Source organism: Barbus barbus, assembly GCF_936440315.1.
Source record: "Barbus barbus genome assembly, chromosome: 44".
Taxonomy (NCBI): domain Eukaryota; kingdom Metazoa; phylum Chordata; class Actinopteri; order Cypriniformes; family Cyprinidae; genus Barbus; species Barbus barbus.
Window position 1 is genome coordinate 13963070 of NC_136722.1, and position 24659 is coordinate 13987728.

The 24659-nt window shown below is 35.6% G+C and overlaps 1 protein-coding gene across 1 annotated transcript in view; it reads left to right on the forward strand.

The window, feature by feature from the left end:
- LOC306863468 (phosphatidylinositol 3,4,5-trisphosphate-dependent Rac exchanger 2 protein-like) overlaps nt 1-24659 on the forward strand; it is a 155383-nt gene that overhangs the window by 109847 nt on the left and 20877 nt on the right. The window contains exons 30-36 of the mRNA XM_079406809.1: nt 1092-1220; nt 2157-2198; nt 2833-3038; nt 6313-6415; nt 7464-7607; nt 7777-7891; nt 24581-24647. Coding sequence (XP_079262935.1) covers nt 1092-1220; nt 2157-2198; nt 2833-3038; nt 6313-6415; nt 7464-7607; nt 7777-7891; nt 24581-24647 — 806 coding nt within the window. The remainder of the gene's footprint in view (nt 1-1091; nt 1221-2156; nt 2199-2832; nt 3039-6312; nt 6416-7463; nt 7608-7776; nt 7892-24580; nt 24648-24659) is intronic.

Sequence of the window (24659 nt, forward strand, 5' to 3'; positions counted from 1 at the left end):
AAACCAAACTGCTTATTAGAGCTAGTGAAAAAAAATATTAAAATACTAAAAAGACCACTTTAAAACCATTATTGCTTGCATATAAACAAAGCTTATCAGAAAGAAATATCTGTCATATAAACATCTCATACAAATTTTATTTTATTTTATTGCATATTCAATATTTTATCATATTATATATTTTTATTGTAGATTTTGTTGTTTTATTTGTTTATTTCATATGCATTTTTTTTATTTTATTGCATATTTCATTGTTTATTTCTTTTTATTTTATTGTTTTTCATATTTTTAAAAAGTAATTAAAATGTGTTATTCTGCTTGTGAATCAAATTGACTGACATTTTTTAAAATGTTGTTGTTGTTTAATTTAATAGTTTAATACTTTTAACACAAGCAGGGATAAATGAATAAATAAATGAGACTAACATACATAGACAATTGTATTCATGTAGATAATACAGAGAACCTTTGAATATGCAAATATAGAAATATTTGCAATAAATATTTGAAACCTTGATGTTTAAATGTAAATATGTGGATACAAATATACTGTATTTTAATAATAATAATAATAAAGTTTAAATATTATGTTAGTAAACTAATATTAAAAAAACAATATATTATTATTATTATTATTATTATTACTACTACAACAACTGTTTGTCTCAGTAGTGGATCTGCTCTTACTCAAGCAAGTGTGTGGTAGATTCCTGAAAATGTTTTACATCACTACAGAGAGCTCAAAGGAAATTATTATATAATCACTGAGACGAATCATCTCACCCACCCTCCTTTTCCCTGAACGGAGCAGGAAGCGGATAGGTGTGTGTGAGAAATGGCATATGTGTGTCACTGCGCCATACCTTTTTTATCATCACCATGGTAACAAGCGTTGACACCTTTTATGGCCAGAGTCATCTACTGTAAGGACATTGGAGCTATATATCATATATTTTTACAACACTCAACCCTTCTGATCACACTCCACAGGGTCTTGGGTGCTGCGTAAATGTGTATTCTTCAGTTTAGTGTAGTTGTCTGTTTGATCCTGCACATTTGACTCCAATGATCCTGTGATTGTTTTTGGATAGAGTTTCATCAGGACATGGAGCCGAAGCTCAACTGCACCAAGAAACTGCGGCTTCACGTCAAGCAGGATCCATGGAACCTGCCCAGCAGCGTTCAGGCTCTCACACACACCATCTCCAAGTTTGCGGAAGGTCAGTGGTTTCAAAAACGACACACACCACATACGTACAATCCTGGCCAAAAACAACCACTCCAGCAGCTCTCGATAGTGCTGGATGCTGCCATTATTCAAGCACACACTGCTAAATGTGAGTTTATGGAGGGCAGAGAGTGATTATTTGGCTTTAACTCCCTCAGGTCAGTTATCAGCAAGGGCTAAAAAAAAGCATTCTTCTGCATTTTAACTTCCTTACACTGCTGTGTGTGTGTGTGTGTGTGTGTGTGTATGTGTGCGTGCATGTGTGTGTGTGTGTGTGTGTGTAAATGCCAAACCTGATGAATTGGCAGCAAAAACAAATGAACAAAAAGCAGCACATTATAGTCTGATATGTTTACAAGACAATAACACAAGGAAATTAAATATAATAATAATAACTGAAATTTTTACCAGCATTCGGTAAAATGGCTATTTTATTTCATTTCATTTCATTGCATTGAATTGCATTGCAAAGGATATTAAGATTTATAATATTCAGCATTATATTCACAATACAGTTGTGCCACTTCTGTCTGTAGTATTTCAGTGCAAAAATCTGCATCTTATTCACTTCACTATATACTGCAGGAAAGGAAATATTTAGCTTATTAATAATAATATTCAGAAATATAATTTTTTTCTAGCATTGGACAAAACAGCATTATTTTATTTTATTTTATAGTAAAGGATGTTAAGATTTATCATATTCAGCATCATAATAACTATGTAGTTGCACCACTTCTGTCTGTAGTATTTCAGTGCAAAAACCTGCATCGTATTCACTTCAATATATACCGCAGAAAAGGAAATATTTAGTTTATTAATAATAATCATCTGAATTTTTTCAGATTAGGAGCGCATTTTCAGATTTTTTAACATAATTTTTGATGAGCTTATTTCATGAATGACATTGCTTTTTATATTCCCTCAGAGGTGAAAACGCGTCTATTGTTAGTCCTGCTGCAATACACAGGTGAGTGACGATTAAACAAAATTCACTTACGCATATTATTCAAATACTATAAATATACATGACAAATAAGGAACACATCATTTACGGTCTTTTCTCCACACTTATTCAGACTTGTTCATTATGCGGTATAATCTGTCACACCAAACAGTAGGCAGTCTTTTGAGGTCACCCTGAATAAATTACACTCGGTTGAGAATTCCTCCACACAGCATTTCTCTCATACCTGCAACAGCGGCCCAGCATCCTTCGAGAAAAATTACCCACATGAGCAGAGCCCTCAGAGACTTCTGCAATCCCCTTAAGGAACTATAATTTAATAAAAAGACACAGTTTCTCAAGGTTATGACTAGAAAATGCAGCTAAATTAAATGAATTTGAGTAAAAAGAGTAGTGTTTTGTTATGGTGTCCAATGTGTTTTGAGTTCATTTGGAAGTACGAATGTGTCTTTACATCATTTGATGGTTCTGATTTTAGTCTTTAAACACTAGACACAATGTGGAGACTGAAGAAATTTTATTAAGAGGGCATATTATTGTCCATAGTTCACATATAAATGTCCATGCCATCATTTACTCTTTCTCATGGCTTAGTTTTGCTCCTGTTATGCTAATGTAACTCACTTCTCTCCCTCAGATTCAGAGATTCAGTTGAGGAGAGATATGGTGTTCAGTCAGAGTCTGGTGGCGGTGGTTTGTTCTTTCTCAGAGCAGTTGTTGGCTGTGCTAAATCAAGCTCTCTGCACTGAGAGTGAAAGTCAGGAAGCCAGTCGCCGCTGGCTGGAGCAGATCTCCTCCGCTGGTCTTCTGTTGCATTTCCAATCCCTGCTCTCCCCCAACTTGGTGAGTACCTGCCACGGTCAGTGGGCTTGAAATAAGCCTTACCAGCCTTTCTAGTCTGACATCCTCCTTTGGGTCAGATATATTTAGATCGAGGGTGATGTATGGCACTCGAATGTTTGTCAAAATCCTGTTCGATGTGGCCAGCATCCCACTGCTTAGTAGGATTTATGACATCCTTTTTAGTTACAACATAATCATGTTCTGTGTCTGTGATGCGTTGCCTGTAAAGATGTATTTGTTAAAGCAGTAAGCCATGAGAGGCCAAGTGTTATAGGTATTTTGTCAGGCTGAAGGGTGTTGTTAGGCATGAACATTAGAAAAAAATAAAAATAAAATATTAAACATTAAATATAATTTATAGAATGTTGGCCAATAATACAGAAGACATAATCAATAAATAATAATGTAAGAAAATTAAATATTAATACAGTGGGGGAAAAAAATATTTGATCCCCTGCTGGTTTTGTACGTTTGCCCACTGACAAAGAAATTATCTGGCTATAATTTTAATGGTAGGTTTATTTGAACAGTGAGAGACAGAATAACAACAACAACAACAAAAATCCAGAAAAACGCATTTCAAAAAAGTTATAAAATGATTTGCATTTTAATGAGTCAAATAAGTATTTGATCCCCAAACAATCAGCAAGATGTCTGGCTCCCAGGTGTCTTTTATACAGGTAAGGAGCTGAGATTAGGAGCACTCTCTTAAATGATCTCAAGGCAGCTGGGACCATAGTCACCAAGAAAACAATTAGTAACACACTACGCCGTGAAGGACTGAAATCCTGCAGCGCCCGCAAGGTTCCCCTGCTCAAGAAATCACATGTACAGACCCGTCTGAAGTTTGCCAATGATTCAGAGGAGAACTGGGTGAAAGTGTTGTGGTCAGATGAGATCCAGCTCTTTGGCATCAACTCAACTCGCTGTGTTTGGAGGAGGAGGAATGCTGCCTATGACCCCAAGAACACCATCCCCACTGTCAAACATGGAGGTGGAAACATTATGCTTTGGGGGATTTTTTCTGCTAAGGGGACAGGACAACTGCACCGCATCAAAGGGACGATGGACAGGGCCATGTACCCTCAGGGCCAGGGCATTGAAAACGGGTCGTGGATGGGTATTCCAGCATGACAATGACCCAAAACACACGGCCAAGGCAACAAAGGAGTGGCTCAGGAAGAAGCACATTAAGGTCCCAGAGTGGCCTAGCCAGTCTCCATGCCTTAATCCCATAGAAAATCTGTGGAGGGAGCTGAAGGTTCGAGTTGCCAAACGTCAGCCTCAAAACCTTAATGTCTTGGAGAGGATCTGCAAAGAGGAGTGGGACAAAATCCCTCCTGAGATGTGTGCAAACCTGGTGGCCAACTACAAGAAACGTCTGGCCTCTGTGATTGCCAACAAGGGTTTTGCCACCAATTACTAAATCATGTTTTGCGAAGGGGTCAAATACTTATTTGACTCATTAAAATGCAAATCAATTTATAACTTTTTTTGAAATGCGTTTTTCTGGATTTTTTTGTTATTCTGTTTCTCACTGTTCAAATAAACCTACCATTAAAATTATAGACTGATAATTTCTTTGTCAGTGGGCAAACGTACAAAATCAGTAGGGGATCAAATAAAAAAAAATTCCCCACTGTAAGAAGAATTAGGAATTCAGAATTAAATTAATATTGTTAATATTAAAAAATATTAATATTAACATTGTTTTTTATTTGTTTGTTTATTTTTTATTTTAAAGATTTGTTTTTTGTTGCTTGCTTTTTGTTTTGTTTTAAAAGTTTTTTTTGTTTTATTGTTAGCTTTTTGTTATGGTTTAAAACGGTTTTGTTGTTTTATTGTCTGCTATTTGTATTGTTTTAAGAGTTGTTTAATCTCTGCTTTTTGTTTAGCATTTATAAAACGTTTTATTTTATTTTTGTTCTTAACAGGATGATGCATCATGGTTGTGGTGATGATTTAGTACAGAGAATAGCTGCTACTTAACATCTGACCTAAAGTCCATTATTCTGTGCCTTTAATGAGCAAGAAAACTCTTCATTTAACAGAAAACAGTGTGAAGAGACCGACAGCATCCCTGAGCTACTTTCTTACTTTGTTTGTCCTCCTCCCTGTAGATTACATCTGCTTTTTTGTTTACCGCAACCGACCGCAAGGTCAGATCCACGTCTGCGGATTGTGACTCAGTGGAGTTTTCTGTCTTATTGAATTGATGACTGTAGCCGTGTGTGTTTTCCCACACACCAGCAATTTACACAATCTGCAGGCATCCCGATAGACTGAAGGATAATGCAGGCTTATCATGTCTTGTAAAGTGTTTCTGTCTCTGGCTTCAGCTTGAGATCAGATTTCACCTGGTCGTGATTGAGGCCGGAGGATTACATTTCTTTATTTGTATGCCTGGGGTTGTTCTTTATGTGAAAGATTTATTTGCACCCCAAGTCACTTTATGACAGAGGCAATATGCGAATGTTTCTCAGCCAAAGGATATAAGAGACTATTATTACTCTCGCTGTTCATATTTAAAGGAATAGTTCACCCCAAAAATGAATTTGGGGTGAAAATATAGAGATAAAGGATGATTTGATGAAGTGCATGATGTTTAAATCCAGTTTAGTCAGAGCAAAGCAGTCAGGCTGAGTTGGCGTAGAAACAAAACCCACATGTAATATGAAGATTCCCAGCATTTGAGACTTTAGTCTTATCTCCACAGCACTGACGCTCTTCCCCCTCCACCCCCGAACACACTCAGGGGAGGGAGAGCAGACGGCAGCAAGCAACCCGAAGGTAATTTCTTGACATGATAACACTTGGCAGCTTTGTAGGCCCCCAGATGAAAGAATTGTGGCATCTGGCACATGGGGATGTTGAGAGAGTCAGCCCACGTATCAGACAGAGGTGTCGTTTTCAGATGTGTGAGGAGTGGTCCCATGGTTCTCACACCAGACTTTTTCAGATTTGTATGTGGATGGTCTCATTCACAGCCACGGGCGTACTGTGTGTGCGCAGGCAGAAGATGAACTAAAATGAATAGAGTGGAGGATGAAGAAAATATGAATTTTCTGTTTCTTCTCTTTCTCTGTGTGTCTGCAACAGGAAATCATCATTGTAATTTGTATCTATACCTAAGTACACCACAACCCCCCACCCGTTTTTTAAATATATTTCACTCATACTATCAGACCTTCAACACAGCTTTTTCATTGAACACATGTAGTTTAGTAATGGTTTTGTACTTTTGTTACAGTATGTGATTTTTTTTTTTCTTTAGACGGATGAGCAGGCAATGCTAGAAGACACACAAGTTGCTCTCATAGACCTGGAGAAGGTCACCTTCTATTTCCGGGAGTTTGAAGGAGAGCCTCTTGTTGCTAGTAAGTTCTCTTTGAAGAAGCACGTCCTGTTTTAAATAATTACTTTTTTAGCACAATTATTAATTAATTACTTTTTAAGTAAAATAGGAAAAGGAAATAATTACTTTTTTAGCACAATTCTAAAACTAATTTTACTAGTAATGTTTCCAGTGTCCCCAAAAGGCATTTGGACACTCAAGCCAAAAAGTATTTATGTCTTTGCATTATATAACAAAATATCAGTCAAGATATAAGGATTTATATTAAATGAATACAGCAAAAGCACATTTTTAATTTTTAAAAATAAAAATTGTGTGTCTTTCTATTAAAATTATGAGTATTTTTCAGATCTAGACACTTACAGGTTGTTTGCTATTAGTGGAACTTGTCCATACTAATGTTATCCATAATGTTACCCATACTCGGAATTCGTGCTCTGCATTTAACCCATCCAACATGCACACACACAGCAGTGAACACACACACACCGTGAACACACACCCGGAGCAGTGGGCAGCCATTTATGCTGCAGTTGGGGGTTGGTGCCTTGCTCAAGGGCACCTCAGTCGTGGTATTGAGGGTGGAGAGAGCGCTGGACATTCACTCCCACCACCTACAATTCCTGGCGGCCCGTTTTTATGTTTAATGTAATTTATGTAAATAACTACACACACACACACACACACACACATATATATATTATATTATACATTTTATAACTTTTTTGAAATGCGTTTTCTGGATTTTTTTGTTGTTGTTATTCTGTCTCTCACTGTTCAAATAAACCTACCCTTAAAATAATAGACTGATCATTTCTTTGTCAGTGGGCAAACGTACAAAACCAGCAGGGGATCAAAAAAAATCTTAGATAGATAGATAGTCATTTTATATGATTAAATCAGTACAAAATAAATATTTTTTACATTATTACTGTTACAGTAATGGCAGTATATATATTCTTAACTTTAGTATTCAAAAGGTCACTTGGAACCAGTGTGTTTGCATGAAATATTTTATTCATAAACTCTCTGACTCCATCATGCTGATGGCTTTGTTTCTTTTTCTCCAGACATGCCCATCTCATACCAAGTTGAGGGCACACGGCAGGCTTTGAAGGTCTGTTTTTACCTGGAGGCTTTCTTCTTCCAGCAGTTACCCCAGAGACTAAGGCACGGTGGTAGCTTCAAAATCTACCCTGTCCTGTTCACCCAGGGTATGATGTGTTTGTATGGACACAGTTAGCCTGAAGCATGGCCAAAAATGCTGAATTATGCTCTTTCAAAGTGAAGCTAGCCTTAACTTTTTAAAAATAATAATAGTAACTGATACATAGCTAAACGTCTGAAAGAAATCCAAAGCTTCACGTAATCTTTCTTTAATAGCCTTGGAGAGCATGGAGGGATATTATTACCGAGAAAATGTGTCAGTTGAAGAGTATCAGGCCCAAATCAATGCTGGATCCCTGGAGAAGGTCAAGCAGTACTACAAGAGACTCCGGTAAGTCAGTCAAACTTCAGCTATGAAACTTCACAATTTTTTTCTACACCTTCAGACCTAAGTGTAAAGCTGTCATTGTATTTCCTGATGAGATTTGAGATATGGTTTGGTTGCTCAGTTGGATCTCTGCCCTTTAAAAATAAAATGATGGAATTAATAATCATGTTAATATTTAACTACTAAAAATATAAACCGATAAACCCACACTCTTCATGTATATATGAAGAGTTCAGATGCAAAAGCCTATAAGTGCCATTTGAAATTTTCTTCTAAAATGAGCATTCTTTTATCAGACTCCTGTGTGTAAGTTCAGTAATTTCACTCTAATGGCAATGAATAGGTTCTTTTCATTGCCATTAAAGTGAAATAATGGAACATAAACATGGGAGCCTGATAAAAATGCTTATTTTAGAAGAAAATTTTAGATGACACTTCATATATATATATATATATAAATCAATGCAATTTAAATGTAGAATTTAAATTTTTTTTTGTTTATTATTTATTGTTTAATTAAAAATGTTATATGAATATATAAATCAATGCAATTTAAATGTAGAATTTAAAAAAAAATTGTTTATTATTTATTGTTTAATTAAAAATGTTATATGAATAAACTTTTAAATGTGTTTATTTTTCAAATTGAATTTGAAAAGAAATGTCTTTACAATTTATTTTGAATTAATAAATTAGTAATTAATTTCTTAATTTAGTTTTAGGTGGCATTTGTAGTTCTCTATAGTGCCCTTCGTGATTACACTTGCACACGATTTGAAAGCAGTTTTTTTCTAATATCATGATCCCTGCTGTACTTCCAGCTTTCCTTCCCTTCCTCAGAATCAGACAATACTGTCTGAAAATCAGTTATTGTTATGATATGTCAAAAACAAATCTCATGCTCTTTGCTCATAATTATCATGCCAGTTTAAATAATATTTTTGATGTTGAGATGAAAGTGAATTTGCCTTCAGACCTCAAGATAAGTTCAGTTCATCAGTCTGCCAAAACTGACTATATTTCACGGCCATGACTGATATCTCAGATAAAACTATATGGCCAAAAGTATGTGGGCACCCGAACACCAAACCCATGCTTGTTAAGCTTTCTGGGAAGGATTTCTAGAAACAATGCTGCAGGGATATTCCCATCCAGTTAACTCCAGATATTGTTTTTTTCACCGCCTCCTTCGGTCCTTTAGTTGTATGTTTAAGTCTTCCAGAGGCCTCTTGGGACATTAAAATGGCTGTTGAAACATGTAAGTTGTTTCCAAACCCTGAACATCAGCACTAAGACTCAAAATATGAGTGAATTTGATATGTTTATGGAAAATATTCATCATGTAGGATCCTAATAACATGAGCAGCTGATGTTTGCTTTATAGCTCACAAGGTAAGCATCTGGTGTAGATCTCATCCGTAATTGGTTACAGTGTGCTGAGGTCAGCCAAGTTTCATTGTATTACGTGTGCCATAGGGGCATATTACTTTTGGGATTTGAATGGAAGCGAGCCTGCCAATTGTACCAGAGATCAAGTACAGTCTTGGCTTGATTTGAGGCCAGTGGAAAATGCATGAGGGGTTACTCAAGAAATATTGTCTCATTATGTGTGAACACTGTTTTGGTTTGGCTTGCCAGTATGTGTGGTGTAATGCTGACTCATTATATATGCTGTGCTCTCTGGCATATTGGCATTTTGAAAAAATCCCTCTATATTCCTCTAATAACAAGATCCTTCAGTGCCTTATCCTGGCCCTTGCTATTTGAGCATTGGTATTGACATTTTAAGCTGAGCTTGATGCATTTGTATCGACTGAATTTGAAGTGTGAACATAGAATGAGGCAAAAGGCAAATCCGCTCCTTCTTTAAAATGTCACTGTTTCGATATGGATATGACAGTATTGAGGTGGTTCTATGTGCTAGATGCTCGTCTTCATATTCTAAACATGCTGCACACATTTAGATTTTCTTGAGATTTTTTTTTCTTTGATATTGCCTAGGGATGTGAAAAACAATGTAATTTCAAAATAGACTAGTCAGTGGGTTGGCTGTCTGAACGACTCAGTTCTTGTGTTAAAAAAATAAAATAAAAATAATAATAAAAACCTGGATATGTGTCACGGTGCACACACGAGGAGGATACAGGAACACGCAGACGAGGATGTAAACTCAAATAACAGTCTTTACTTCTAACAAGGCAAGGCAAGGCAAGGCAAGGCAAGGCAAGGCAAGGCAAGGCAAGGCAAGGCAAGGCAAGGCAAGGCAAGGCAAGGCAAGGCAGACACCGACAGGAACACCGGGGAGTAACGAATAGACCAGACGAAATCAAACCGAATAGACAGGTCTATAATTACACAGGTAAATCATAGATAATTAGACAAACACGGCTGGACAAGAATTAACTAATGATTACATTTAACAAGGACAGGAAACAAACCAAATATGGAAACATGAGGCGGGAACACATGACACACACGACAGAGGACTGACAATATGGAGCACAACTCAATGGAACAGAATTTTTTGTCTTGAGATGTTTTTAAAAGCTTGACTATTTTTTTTTTATATATATATATATATATATATGTGTGTGTGTATATATATATATATATATATATATATATATATATATGTGTATATATATATATATATATATTAATTTTTTCCTCACATTTCTTGTTTACTTACACTATCAGTAAAAGAAAATAAAAAAACAAGCCATTTTTTTTTTTTTTTTACATTAACAATGTAATCAATATTCTATTTATTAAAGCCAAGTATGAATCAAGTTAGTCTTTTAAGCATTTTACATTTATTCCACAATAATACCTCAAGGCAGTAACAATTAAAACCATAGATTTTATATGTGAATTATTTTTTTAATAGTTACCTTTGAACTATTTTTTAATTTTTCGGATCATTAGTCATCAAAGCTCGGTAAATATTGGTCACAGACACAGAGATTGACTTTAAATTAATTTCACCAAGCTGATTAGTGATTACTCACTAAAAACTCCCTCAGATCATGTTTTCAGGACATTTCAAGGTTTTCAGGATATTTGTTATGTCTTATTGTCTTATTTTGACATAACAAATATCTAAGTATGTGAGTTGTTTACTTACTTTTTTAAATTAGTCTTCCCATTAACGCCATTATATTGTTCATTCAGACTGATTAGCGAGCGCAGAATGCACACGAACACAAGGCGGATTTATCACATGAACCATTCACTGATGATCATAACCAGCCATATCCAATCATATCGCAATGGAAACATTGCCACCTCACATGTGACTTTCCCCCATTCATTCTCAATTACCCCCCACTAAACCTACCGTGCACTTTAGGGGGTCTGTTAAAACTCAATGGGCTCAGGGGAGGCAAGAGAGACGCAGACTCCCGCTGTAACTTTACCTGCTGGTGTCGCTTTTGGACAATGTTTCTTTAGAAAATCGAGTTTATAATGTTGGCGTTGTTTTATTTTTGTGCTACAATTTTTTTTCTCATCCAATATTTTGAGGAGGAAATGATATATACACCCCTGATATATATCTCAAATATATAAGTATATATAAATAAATATATAAATGATTAATATAATTATTTATCAAGCTGAGTCATTTGCCAGATATAGTGAAAATGGTGCATTTGCATTACAACTGCAACAGTGCTGATGACAGTGTGTTTCATCATTCATGTGATTTCCCAGGGTTTGTGGTTTTCATTTGGATTTTTGAGGTTTTTATGCAGGTGTTGAAAGGCCCTGCAGGTAAAGTGATTCAGCTTAGTCATAGCCAGATTGAGGCTTTTTCAGAAAGCTGTGCAGATGAGCTTGAAATGAATTGACAGGGAGCCTTCTGGTGTAATGTGGAGCAGATGTAAACTGAGAGAGCAGACAGAGAAGAATGAGAGGGGTGTGGAGGCAGAAGGAGAAATATAAAGTAAAGAAGAGGGAAGGAGAAACTGAGACTATCTTAGAACCCAAAGGACAAATGTAGGGTTACCATTCTTTGTCACACGACTGGTTTTGTTTAACCACTTATGTTTGTTTGTTCCTTAGCTGTTTAGAATTTATTTATTTATAATTTATTTACAAAATGACCCCTGCAAAGCCAAGCTATACTGTACTTTGCACATCTTTGGCATTTGTAAATGATTGACAGTATTGATTGGCCATTTTGCATCTTCAACTGTGTCATGTTCTGAGCTCACTGACAAGTACAATTGATATTATGCTGCATAAACCTGACCAGGCCCCTCGCTAATGTTGGTAATGATTCGAATAGAAAAGAATACTAAAAAAAGTCAGAATGTCTGGAGTCTGGGCATAGAGGGATGTCTGTAGACTGCTTATTATGTGGACTGCAGAGCGAACTCATGGAAATTTTAATAGTACAGACACACACGACAGAGGACTGACAATATGGAGCACAACTCAATGGAACAGAATTTTTTGTCTTGAGATGTTTTTAAAAGCTTGACTATTTATATATATATATATATATATATATATATATATATATATGTGTGTGTGTGTATATATATATATGTGTATATATATATATATATTAATTTTTTCCTCACATTTCTTGTTTACTTACACTATCAGTAAAAGAAAATAAAAAAACAAGCCATTTTTTTTTATTTTTACATTAACAATGTAATCAATATTCTATTTATTAAAGCCAAGTATGAATCAAGTTAGTCTTTTAAGCATTTTACATTTATTCCAAAATAATACCTCAAGGCAGTAACAATTAAAACCATAGATTTTAGTCATAAGGTGAAGGGAACATTAAATAACAAGATATGTTTCTTATCATTTAGACAAGCTAGATTGGAGTTTGAGATCAGCTATAATGCCTGAAGAGAATTATAATTCCTATTTATCTCTATTAGAAATATTAGCTATAGATATATATGCGCATTTGCATTAAACCTAGATGAAACGTATTGTATATTACTGTTCAGATGTGAAGTGCATTGCATCTGACACGACTGTTGTTGCTCATCAGAGTAAAGCCAGGAGATTGACTCTGCGGTCTTACCACAAAGACCCACCATCTGTTTTTACAAAAAGACCATCTTAAGCACATGCCAGGATATATTTGGGCTATAATTTCAACTACACTGGAGTCTGTGTGTCCGTGTTTATGTCTTAAAAGAGGAGATCCCCAAGTCAAGGATTATCTCCAGATCTTCTTTTAGTCAACCTATCCTGACTGATGAGGTCACTACAATCATCACAAAAAAAGAATCTCACCTGAAAATAACAAACACATGTCAGGTCTCATGTGAATGGGTTCTTTGCATTTATGTGCCTTTCCAATTGTATTAATATAAGTTTCAGTGATTGTTGATTTTAATGTGCTTTTTGTTTGCTGTTGTTTGTTGTTGCAATAAATTAGTTTAATATTTTTGCTGAATTAATAATCTTTTGGCTTTAATCTTTAAACCATTACAGTGGAAATACAAAAATATCAAAATATTTATCAAATACCATAAAAAGCTGATTGTGTATATACACGGTTCTGAATTAATTACATATACATTTTCAATATTGATAAGCATGAGATATGTTTCTTGAGCACCAAATCAGGAATTCAGAAAATTCAGCTTTGCATTTACTGAAATAAAAGACATTTTAAAATAGAAAACAATTATTTTAAATTGTGATATTACTGTAATATATTACTGTTTTTACTGCGATGTAAAGTACATATTCACATCCCTTACGAAAAAGAAGTTTATTCAAGTGTGCCATCAGTATACTTCTTTTAAACTAAAACTAGGAAAGTATACTTTTAGTCTACTTTTATGTATTTCTCAGAAATGGGCTTAATGTACTTCTCAGAAATATACTTAAAATGACATTTAAGTATACCTGGCATACATTCTTAGAAAAAAATCTAAATGTATTTGAGATATACTTGTGCTCCTAGAATCCGTGTTTTATATGGTAGGGGGCGCAGTCCACATCTTCTGTACAGAATTTCCAAAAAAACACAAGTGAAGAAGAAACCTAAACAACAGATGCTTCCACATGTAATCTAACACGATCATCAGACATAAAACAGCATCAAAACTGTGTAACGTTATGGAATCAAATGTTGACCAATGAATAGGTAATAATGACTGTCAAGCTTTGGGGTGTTGATCGACTCTGTCCGTCTACGTTTTGATTATCATTCTGAATCCAATTCATAGTCTTTTTTCAGCTTTTTGTTCAAAATGTTGTTTATTTCTTTATTTTCTATTTATGAAACTTACCCACATTCAAGTGTCTAAAAGCAGAATGCATGCAGTTAGAATAAAATGTTTCTGTTTACAAGCAGATACTATAAGCAGTTATTTCTTTCGATATATGAACGATGTATATTCAGATATTCATATAACAAAATATATACAAATTAATACCTAATAGGGACATAGTAGTATACTTAAAGTATTATGTAAAGTTCACTTAAAAAAAAAAAGAGTATACTTTCAGTATAAAACTACTAAACTAGTAGTTTACTGGGACTATACTTCAAAGTGTACTAAAATGCTACTTCAAATATTTAATTAGTAAACTATCAGTATGCCTATAAATTCACTTTTACTATAATTGTAGTGCAAGCTAAAAACTTTGATGTAAACTAGTTGTGTTCTCAAAGTTTACTGTTATAATTAAAGTATACTTTATATACTAGAAAGTGGGCCAATTTAGTCCCAATGAGTATTGAAATAGTACACTTACAAGTATAATACTAGTACACTGATACTACTTACTACATAAAGTATACTTAAACATATATTTGAATTTTACTTAAGTATATACTACTTTTTGGTAAGGGATACACTTCAAAAATGACATCTTTTTAATAGAATTGTCATGTTTGGTGAAAATATCTACAAATTCTTAACAGATCAGTTTATTTGGGAAGCAACACTGAATTAAATATTTGGTATTTATTTTCATAGATTGCATGTAAATTTTATCTCAGTACTCTGGTTGGTTATTTTGACTTCTTTTAAGCACAAACAAAACTTTTAAAACACAAAGTCGTTTTCACTATGTTTTGTAGAAATGAGAATTGACAAATGTGAAGGTGTGAGAGGAAGGAGCAGCTAGAATAGAGAGACACAGGAATAGTGGCAGAAGTATCCTTCATTTGTAAATATGTCTGTTTTACTACATTCAAAACTAGCTCATATTTGCAGCTTTGGAAGCCTTCAGAGGTGATTTCGTCTCTATGTCTTTTTTTTGTGGAAAGCACATTTGGAGACAGCACAGTACTTCTTTTCATGTGGAATGGAAATGAAAATAGTTTGATTACAGTTGGCACATTTAATCGAATCCATGTCTCATCTGGTAGTTTTTAAGCGTTTTTAAATCAAGTTTATGTCCAGTTCAAGTGGAGTTCATCGTCAGTATCCCTTCATAAACAGGACTTCAAAGTGTGGAATCAAAACTGCTTCTAATACACCCAGTAAGTCAGTAATACAGTTGAGACCTTGATGTGGCACCAGATATGTATGTGGTGGCTGATTTTTCTGATGAGGAACTGCCAAAAAAGACTCCAGCTAGCTTCTTTTAAGTCATTTGGGCTTCATTTGAAGTTCTCTGGATTGTTAGATTCATTTTGTGGACTAAAAACACTTGTTTTTTGATTGTTCTTCTAAATAAGGCGTTCACAGCTGATTTCAAACCTAAACTCCAGATGCCCACAAGTTTTTTGTTTCTTACTGAGTTACTAAAGTGCAGCTTGTTTGTAGTGGTCTCTGCGGTGCGAGTCATGTGGATGTGGTGGGTTTGATACAGATGGATAGCTCGATCTTGTAGCACTCTGGCCTTTGTTAGGTTTCTGCATTGTAGGATGTGTGTGTTAGACAGCTGGATTAATGGCTGTACTTATCAGCCGGTAAAAACTCAACGCTTGGCTAATCGCGTGCCTAGAAGTGGCTGTAAGAGCTGAAATCGGTTGAGTGATCTGGTCCCAATGGGAAGACACCTAAACATGGGCTAAAATATATTTGAGTGTGTCTGTTAGAGCGATTTTGTGCCAGCTTGGAAGGAACTAGCATGACATCATGTTTGCAAATCTGTTTGTAATTAGTCAAGGTTTGTTGAGGTCATGCTTTGGGTCATGATGGCAGTTGAGGCCCAATGCTATTTGTAGATTTATTGGTCTACTTTAAGGCATGATGGCCTGGCAGCCTGATAATGACCATGATGCAATGGTGAGCCTCAGAAAAACGAAATAAAAACAAACTACATTGGCAGAGGTCACAATATTAGCCAAACTTAAATTACAGTAAATGGTAGACCAGGGATGAAGAGTAAAAATAAAATAAAATAAAATAAAATAAAATTATTTAATTTAATTTAATTTAATTTAATTTAATTTAATTTAATTTAATTTAAAAGCAAATATTGACTGTATTCTCAATGATGATTATCTTTTAATGAGAAGATCACAGTGAAGACTTTTAAGTGAACACCTGGCTACTTCAGTTAGTGCTGAAACTTAAAGATTACCATCGAGTTTAAAACCCTTTGAAACTCAAGCTCTTGTTTCCTTATTTTTATAGCCTCTTTCCTGAAAATGACTTAATTGCATGATTTAAATTACAGAGGAGATAATGTATTTAGACCCCTGTAAATGTAATACTGCTTTTGACCCCCACAGAAATACACACTTCCCTTCTCCAGAGTTAATGATGTTGTTGTTGAATTTATTCTGTGAAGTATTTTATTGTTTTATTTCCAATGTCAAATTCTCATGTCTAAATACAACTCCATAATATCATGGTCCCACTGAGGCACGCTGTATTCATGCATCAGTGTCTAATCATGCCTGAAGACCACAAAGCACACTGGGTAATGCTTGTGAAACACTGTAGGGCCAAAGGCAATATTTTTTTTTTTTTAGTTTTTAAGATGAAACAGTGGCTGCAATTTGCTTTTAGGCCCAGAGAACAGAGGCGCAGCGAGATTGGCCCATCCTTGGATCCTGTCCAGAATTTCCATTAAAGTCGCTCATAAGAGCCCATGGAGAGAAAACACAGGCCATCAGTTACTGCACAGTGTGCCTTAAAGGAAAGACCACTGCTGAGTTACAACTCCTGCAGGAGGGTCCCGCATTCACCACACACAGTCCAGTACAGCAGAGCATATTTTAATATAGATAACACTGCTCTCTATTTTAATGGATTACATTTGTCTGCATGAATAGCAACCCCTAATCGCAGGAAGCCAACCAGAACCAGAAAACATTTCCACAGTACAGAGGGTTTCGTTGTTATGCTTTACCATTGATGAAATTTTTCGCTACTTGACTGAGATCACGTGTATTATAATTTATTTTTTTCTTCTTTTACTCCTTTATGTAATATAATGTAGTTTAAATAAGTAATTTCTTATTATTACAGTCTTTGGTGTCAAATGCTCCATCAGAAATCATTCTAAGATGCTGATTTGCTACATACATTTCCAATTATTATTATCGATGATAAAAACAGTTGTAGTGCTTAATATTTTTGTGGAACCCATGATACATTGTTTTCGTGATTCCTTTGATAAAGAAAACATTCAAAAGAACAGCATTTATTTATAATGGAACATAAATTTAATGTGTCCTTGATATTAATTTATTTTTAAAAAGTTGTCTTCATATAAGTGTGATTGTACATGAATTAGGTTATATTTCATATTCATATGTTTTTTTGTTTTTTTTGTTAACAGCTGTTTATTGAATTTTATTCTGTGGAGCAGTAGTACAAAACAAAAAGTTTTTAAAAAGGATTTATGAGTAGCAGAAAAGAAAGTGAAAGACTTAGCAGAAGGGTTTAATAAGCGCCAACTGTCCACCAAGGAGGATGAGGTTACACATTGCAGAAGTTTGTCAGAACACAAAGCTTGAGAGTGTGATTCATTTGGTCCAGATCTATCAAGGATATGCAACATTACAGAATTCATATCTGCACCCAATACAATTTCAAAATCTGAAAACTTCAAGAGATAGGCTGAGAAAACAGAGAAAAAGTAATGTCAGGAGTATAAGGGGCATAAACTGAGAGAAATACAATATTCCTATTCTCCACCATTGTTTTTATGTGTTATTCTACCATCTGTATCACAACCTTTCTCTAAAATAGTAATATTTAAAGTCCAATATTAGGACACCCTTCGTTTTAGTATCCGAAGATGAGTGAGCTACCACTTCATAAAACTTATTACACCTATTACACGTATATCTTCCTCTTTCAAATGGGATTCTTGAACTAACACTATATCAAACTTTCTTCTTCGCAAAAAAATCCAGAAAACCTGTACGTTTGTGAGGGCCATATTAAGGTCAGTCATACGTATCAAACAGAATTACTGCATAATAAGACAAAATACAAGTTTGAAAATAAAACCAGTTGAGTCTACCATTAAACCACCCCCCACCCTCCCCGTTACCATTCAAAAAAACATAAACACATTCCCATGAACTATGGTAGATCAAACCAAGAACAAACCCTGATCTGCAATCACCCCTTAATATGGTCCATGGCATCAAAAAAAACCTGCACATTACTGTAGCACCAACATTTGGCCCCATAGTCACATATTCACTAGGTAGTATTTCTATTTAAAAAAATAAATAAATAAAAAATAAAAAGATAAACAATACAACTAAAACAAATAAAATATCATAATCAGTAAGCGATACTGTATGCACAATGAACTATGAATTAAGAAGTGAACATTAAAGTGAACAGTGAAAGAGAGTCATTTAGAGCATCTCTTCTCCAATTAGACAGCAAAAGTCCAGCTGGAGTTCACTGAGAGTTGGTGGATGAAAGGCATCTAAGAAAATCTCTTGCTTCTTCTGGGGAGTATAGCATTTTAGGTTCACCTTGATTGAGATTGACCTTCAGCGTTGCAGGATAAAGAAGAAAATTGTGGATGCCAGCGTCTCTCATCTCCTTCCTAATTGGCGCAAATGCACTTATTTTCGCGGTGACCGGAGAAAAATCTGGAAATAAAGACAGCGTTGCTCTGTTGGATGTTTTCACCGGGGCATGAAGTCTGTCCCTGTCCGTGTTCTGCAGCAGTTTAAAGATGAAAATCCGTGGTTTAGCGCGATCTGAGGAGAGCCTTGTGTACATGCGATGCGCTCGCTCCACTTCAATCTCTTTGCCCGCCAGAGACGGGAGTCATGTCGGTAGTGATCTTTTAAAAAAGCCCATAGGGTCGACCTTCAGGCAATCCGACCAGACGCAGATTGCTGCACCTATTGCAATCCTGTAAGTCCACAACCTGTTGCTTGAGCGTGGCTACTCACCTATTGTGATCTGCAACAACTTTTGTTCTCTCATCTCCCCTGTAAGAAGATCCAGTTTAGAGCATAGCGACTGAACGACTGACATGTGAGAAGCGAACTCGTTCCGCATCGCCGTCAACTCGGTTCTTAGAATGTCCTCAAAGTGTGTAACAGTGTTCGCCATCTTGTCCATCATATCGCTTGAGTTCGGTGACTTGGATTTCTTCTTAATCGGAGGAGCCGATGGAGACAACTCCTGATGTTTACAACTGCATGCCATCAGGTAAAGCACAACCAATGAATAAAACTTAAAACAAAACGAAAAAATCAGCAAAAAGAGGCCAAACGTACAGAGCTCTACTCGAGTGCTACTAGGTTCATGAGCACGTCGCGTGACTCTTTCCATATTCATATGTTAAAATACCATGGATTTACCATCTGATATAGAACGTTTTTTTTTTCTCTTTGCTAACTACAGTAACATAAGATTATTATTTTTTTTTACTATATTAAGTACTATATAATTTTTTTGCATGTACAGTACAATGTTATTATTTTTGATATATTGAAGTAGCATATAAAACTGTTAAATAAATATAAAAAAAAGGTAGGATGGAATTTTGTGGGAAAATCTCTCACCCCTACATATACATTCATACACACCTCCTGTCAGTGCAGTGTTCTCAGTGAAGTGTTGGCATGAGTTGTTGTCTCTGCCGTGAAACTGAACGGCGGATGGGCGATTGATCTAGTTACATAAATCGTCAGCTCCATCTGGTGCTGCTTGAGCCCGCCAGACTTGGATGTTTGGTTTTGTGATGCGTGAAGGCCTGTTCTGCCCATCTGGTGTGTGGTACTTTGTGTAACGCAGCAGGCTATTGTTTTAAAACAGTGGTCTCTTTAGTCACAGTCTGAAGTGAGGGGCACACTACATCAAACTGTTCTGGTGTAGAAAAACAAGGACTTGAACCTGGAAGGAATAGTTCACACAAAAAATTGAAATTTTCTGAAAATGTACTCACCCTCAGACCATCCAAGATGTAGATGAGTTTGTTTCTACATCTGAACAAGTTAGAAATTCAGTATTACATCACGTATTCATCAATGGATTCTCTGCAGTGAATGGGTGCCGTCAGAATGAGAGTCCAAACAGGTGATAAAAACATCACAATAATCCACAAGTAATCCACACAACTCCTGCCCATCAATCAGTGCCTTGTGAAGCAAAAAGCTGTGTTTCAGTAAGAAACTTCAAACGAGTCTTCTATCAATGATATTACTCTCTTCAGTTTAAAAGTTGTCTCGTCTGAATCAGGAGAGAAATATGCACAGATCAAGCATTGATTACAAGCCAAAACAGTTCTAAACAATTAGATGGATTTTGATGTGAGAGGACAATAGAGGATGGACTTTTTCACTGGAGGAAGCTCTATTATAGATTATGGACTGGTAGTTTAGCCAGAAGCAATGGTTTAAATGTAAAATCCTTAATGACTGATTTGTTTCTTACAATCATGCAGCTTTTCACTTCACAAGACATTAAATAATGGACTGGAGTTACTTGTGGATTATTGTGATGTTTTTATCAGTTTGGACTCTCATTCTGACGGCACCCATTCACTGCAGAGGATCCATTGGTGAGCAAGTGATGCAATGCTAAATTTCTTCAAATCTGTTCAGTTGAATAAACAAAATCATCTAAATCTTACTTCAGCAAACTTTTACTGGTGTAGCACAACTTTGTTGTTTAATATCACCTCATAATAGATTGTGTTTGTCTTTCATACTTTTCTCTTATAAAGAATCCTCGATAGATTTCAGTCAAACTGAGTGTGGCCCTGGGTTACAGAGCACTTTTCAAATCCTGCTCTGAAATGGCCAGGCAAGGACCTCTTTGGAGACTTGGCTGATGGATGTGGCCACGGCTTAATCTGAGACTTTAGGCCATCTGCAGGTAGGGTGACATAGACTAAAACTTCAGAGGCTTGAACTTCACATAAATGATCAAGCAGCCGGCACAGAACTGCTGGATTGTGAAGGTCTTGTGTCGGCAGACTGCGAGGCATTTATCTTCTTGACTGAAATTACAGAGTTCATTTTCTTTTTCCCTTATCTCCCCTCTGTCTTTTCAACACTCTGTTGTAGTCAGTAAATATCAGACAATTTGAATATATATATTTAGAGAGGTTTAATCATATCCTGTCACTGCTTTGCATTATTATTATTATTATTATAAATGCAATACTAATATATACAGAACCATTCAAAAGTTTGGGGTCCGTTAGATATTTAATGCTTTTAAAAGGCTATTCTTATGCACACCAGTGCTGCTTTTATTTGATAAAAAATACAGTAAAACCAGCAATATTATGATATATTATTACAATTTAAAAAGTCTTTAATATCACATGATCTTTCAGAAATAAGTCTGATATGCTGATTGCTGATCAAGAAACATTTCTTATTATTATCAATGCTGAAAACAGTTATGCTGCTTAATATTTTTGGAAACCATAATATATTCCTTTCAGGTTCTTTGATGAATAGAAAGTTTGAAGTAGATTTGAAAGAGGTTTTTTGTAAAACTGTAAATGCTTTTTTTGCTACTTTTGATCTTGAATTGATGCTCTTTCTTTCTTTCTTTCTTTCTTTCTTTCAAAAAAAAGTCATTGACCCAAAACTTTTGACGGTAGCATATATATATATATATATATATGTGTGTGTGTGTGACCCTTTCTGGCGAAATGAGTCGGAAGTCGCACGGGTTTATTTTGAGCTACAGGCAAAAGAAGTGAAAAATGTCAGTTTTGGTCGAATTTGAGGTTTTCTTAAAAATTAGTTTATTAAACCCTCTTCTAGCAATCCCAAATAGTAATTAAACATCTAAAATGTTTTTTATTTGTACGTTTTCTGAGAGGAGTACCTTTTTCTCTGTCTGAACTTCTCACCACAAGTTGTAGGTCTATTGTTGCAAAGCGCAGCATTCCAGCTTTGTTAATATTCATATCGAATTCTCCATGACATGAGTCCAAACCAGTGAAATATGATTTTCAAACCCATGCTGATGACGATCGTGGTGACTGACATTTGCAAAGCATAAGTGCATAAGACCCGCCTTTCCGCGAGCACCCGATCTCCCTTATAAAGTACATTATTTCAAAATATGTATTGACGAGATTCACATCATAATCTGTTATGACTGACATGAACGTTTAGTTAATAGTTGGGGGAAAATCTGATGTGTAACATTACATTTGAATCCATGCATTACAGTAGGTCTTAATATAGATCTGTCTCAATGTTACATTAAAAGAAAAGACGGAATCACTTGCAGCTCTTGATTAAATACTGTTTATTTGCATCTTTGTTCTTGTTTTTAATAACAAAGATCAAATAAAAATAGCTATATTGTGATTAATAATATAGTGATTATTATTAAGAAAAGAATTGGAGGAAATATGCAACGTTGCTTGGTGATTCTGCTTTGGAATCTTTAACTCGATTTTTCTCAAAATCAGATCTGCTGCTTCTATTGCCTTGAAACAACATTTGTTCAAACTCTTTTTTGGGGGGAAGTCATGCCCTAATGGTTAGAGAGTCAGGTCCGGCAGGGATTGTAGGTGGGGGGAGTGAATGCACAGCGCTCTCTCCACCCTCAATACCACGACTGAGGTGCCCTTGAGCCAGGCACCGAACCCCCAACTGCTCCCCGGGCGCCGCAGCATAAATGGCTGCCCACTGCTCCGGGTGTGTGTTCACGGTGTGTGTGTGTTCACTGCTATGTGTGTGCACTTTGGATGGGTTAAATGCAGAGCACGAATTCCAAGTATGGGTAACCATACTTGGCCACATGTCACGTCACTTTCACTTTCGTCACTTTTATTGATTTAATTTTCTTTTTCATTCGAATGGTAAACTTGTGACTGTTGTTTTACCCAGAAAGCTGCCAAAGGACTGAACTGAAATGTAGCTTTATATATGGCCTTCGAAAAAGGTCCAAATGAATGAGTAAGGTAATGAAACGATAGTATACCACAGGCATCCTCAAATCTGGCCCACTCCTGCAGAGTTTAGCTCTAACCCTAATCAAACACACCCGAGCATGCTAATCAGAGTCTTCAAGATCATTAGAAAATCACAGGTAGGGGAGTTTAATCAGGGTTGGAGCTAAACTCTGCGGCAGATCGGACCTCCAGGGAAAGATCTGAGGAACCCTGGTATACCATGATCACAGACATCCCTTTGTATTACACTGTATTGAAATAGCTACAATGGCTACAATGTATCAGAGCTTAGAGGCCTTGATGGATGTTTCTAAAGCAATTAACCTCCGATAGTGCTTGTTTGCACTTTGCAGGATATGTTGGGTGCTGCTTAATGAAATGAAGATGAAAATCCTTTTGTAAATCAGTGGAATTAGTGTTTAAAGCTCTTAGTGCTTTAAGCTGATGGCCTCAGGGTGTTTCTAAAGAACTTTGCTTAATGCTTTCCATTACACTAACGTGAGCTGCCTCAATTAGTATGCAGGGTGAGTAGGATCTTATTATGGCAGCTCAAGACTCCGCGCATGTGTGTGCTTGTTTGTTTTTTTTTTGAGAGAGAGAATACCTGAGTCTGCCTTTGAAAACATCATTTGGCTTTATTAATAGCCTCACACTTGTAGTTTCACATTTTCATATCATCTGCTTCAATCAATGAAGGATTAATATATTTGACTAATTAACAATAATATTAATGTTGTGTCAAATGAGAATCTTATAGTGATAAATCTCTGCCTTGCTGGGTGCAGATGGCAGATTAATTTTCCTGACAATGAACATGTGCTGCAATATGCCACAGAACCAGAACCACAAAACAGACAGGATTTTGCCACACGTCTTTAAAGGGGTTTAGTAAAAGAGTGATAATTTGATTTAAAATTAGATTATTTTGGTTTGTTCTGCCAATACTTACTAACCCTATACTATAAATAAAGAAACAAACAAAAATAAAAATGTTTTAAAATTATATAGGAATAATTTCATATATGTATATGTATATGTATATGTATATATTTATTTTTATTTTATTAATTTTTTTAGATTCAATTGTTGTGTTGACCAGAATGCCATCACATGCATTCTCTTTCAACTCCTTTACTGCCACCTATGGCCGTTACGGTTACTGCAGGCAGTAATTGACATCTGGAAGGAATCCCAGTACTGTAGATATGCATTGTTTTGTTTGTAGCAACTGCTTTGTTTGTAGACTGAAGAATTCTTACAACCAGCTTTCTTTTTATGTAAATCAAATCCCAAATTAAGTTTTACAGCACATCCTGTGTTGCTTGTATATGCAATCATTTGTCTCTGCGTGTTCACTGCTTACACTAACTTGTCTGTATTAATCATCCATAGGGCCTTTTATCTGGATAAATTGAACCTTCCCCCCAGCTCAGCTCCCAAAGCAGCCTTCATAGACAAGGTATGTGCTATC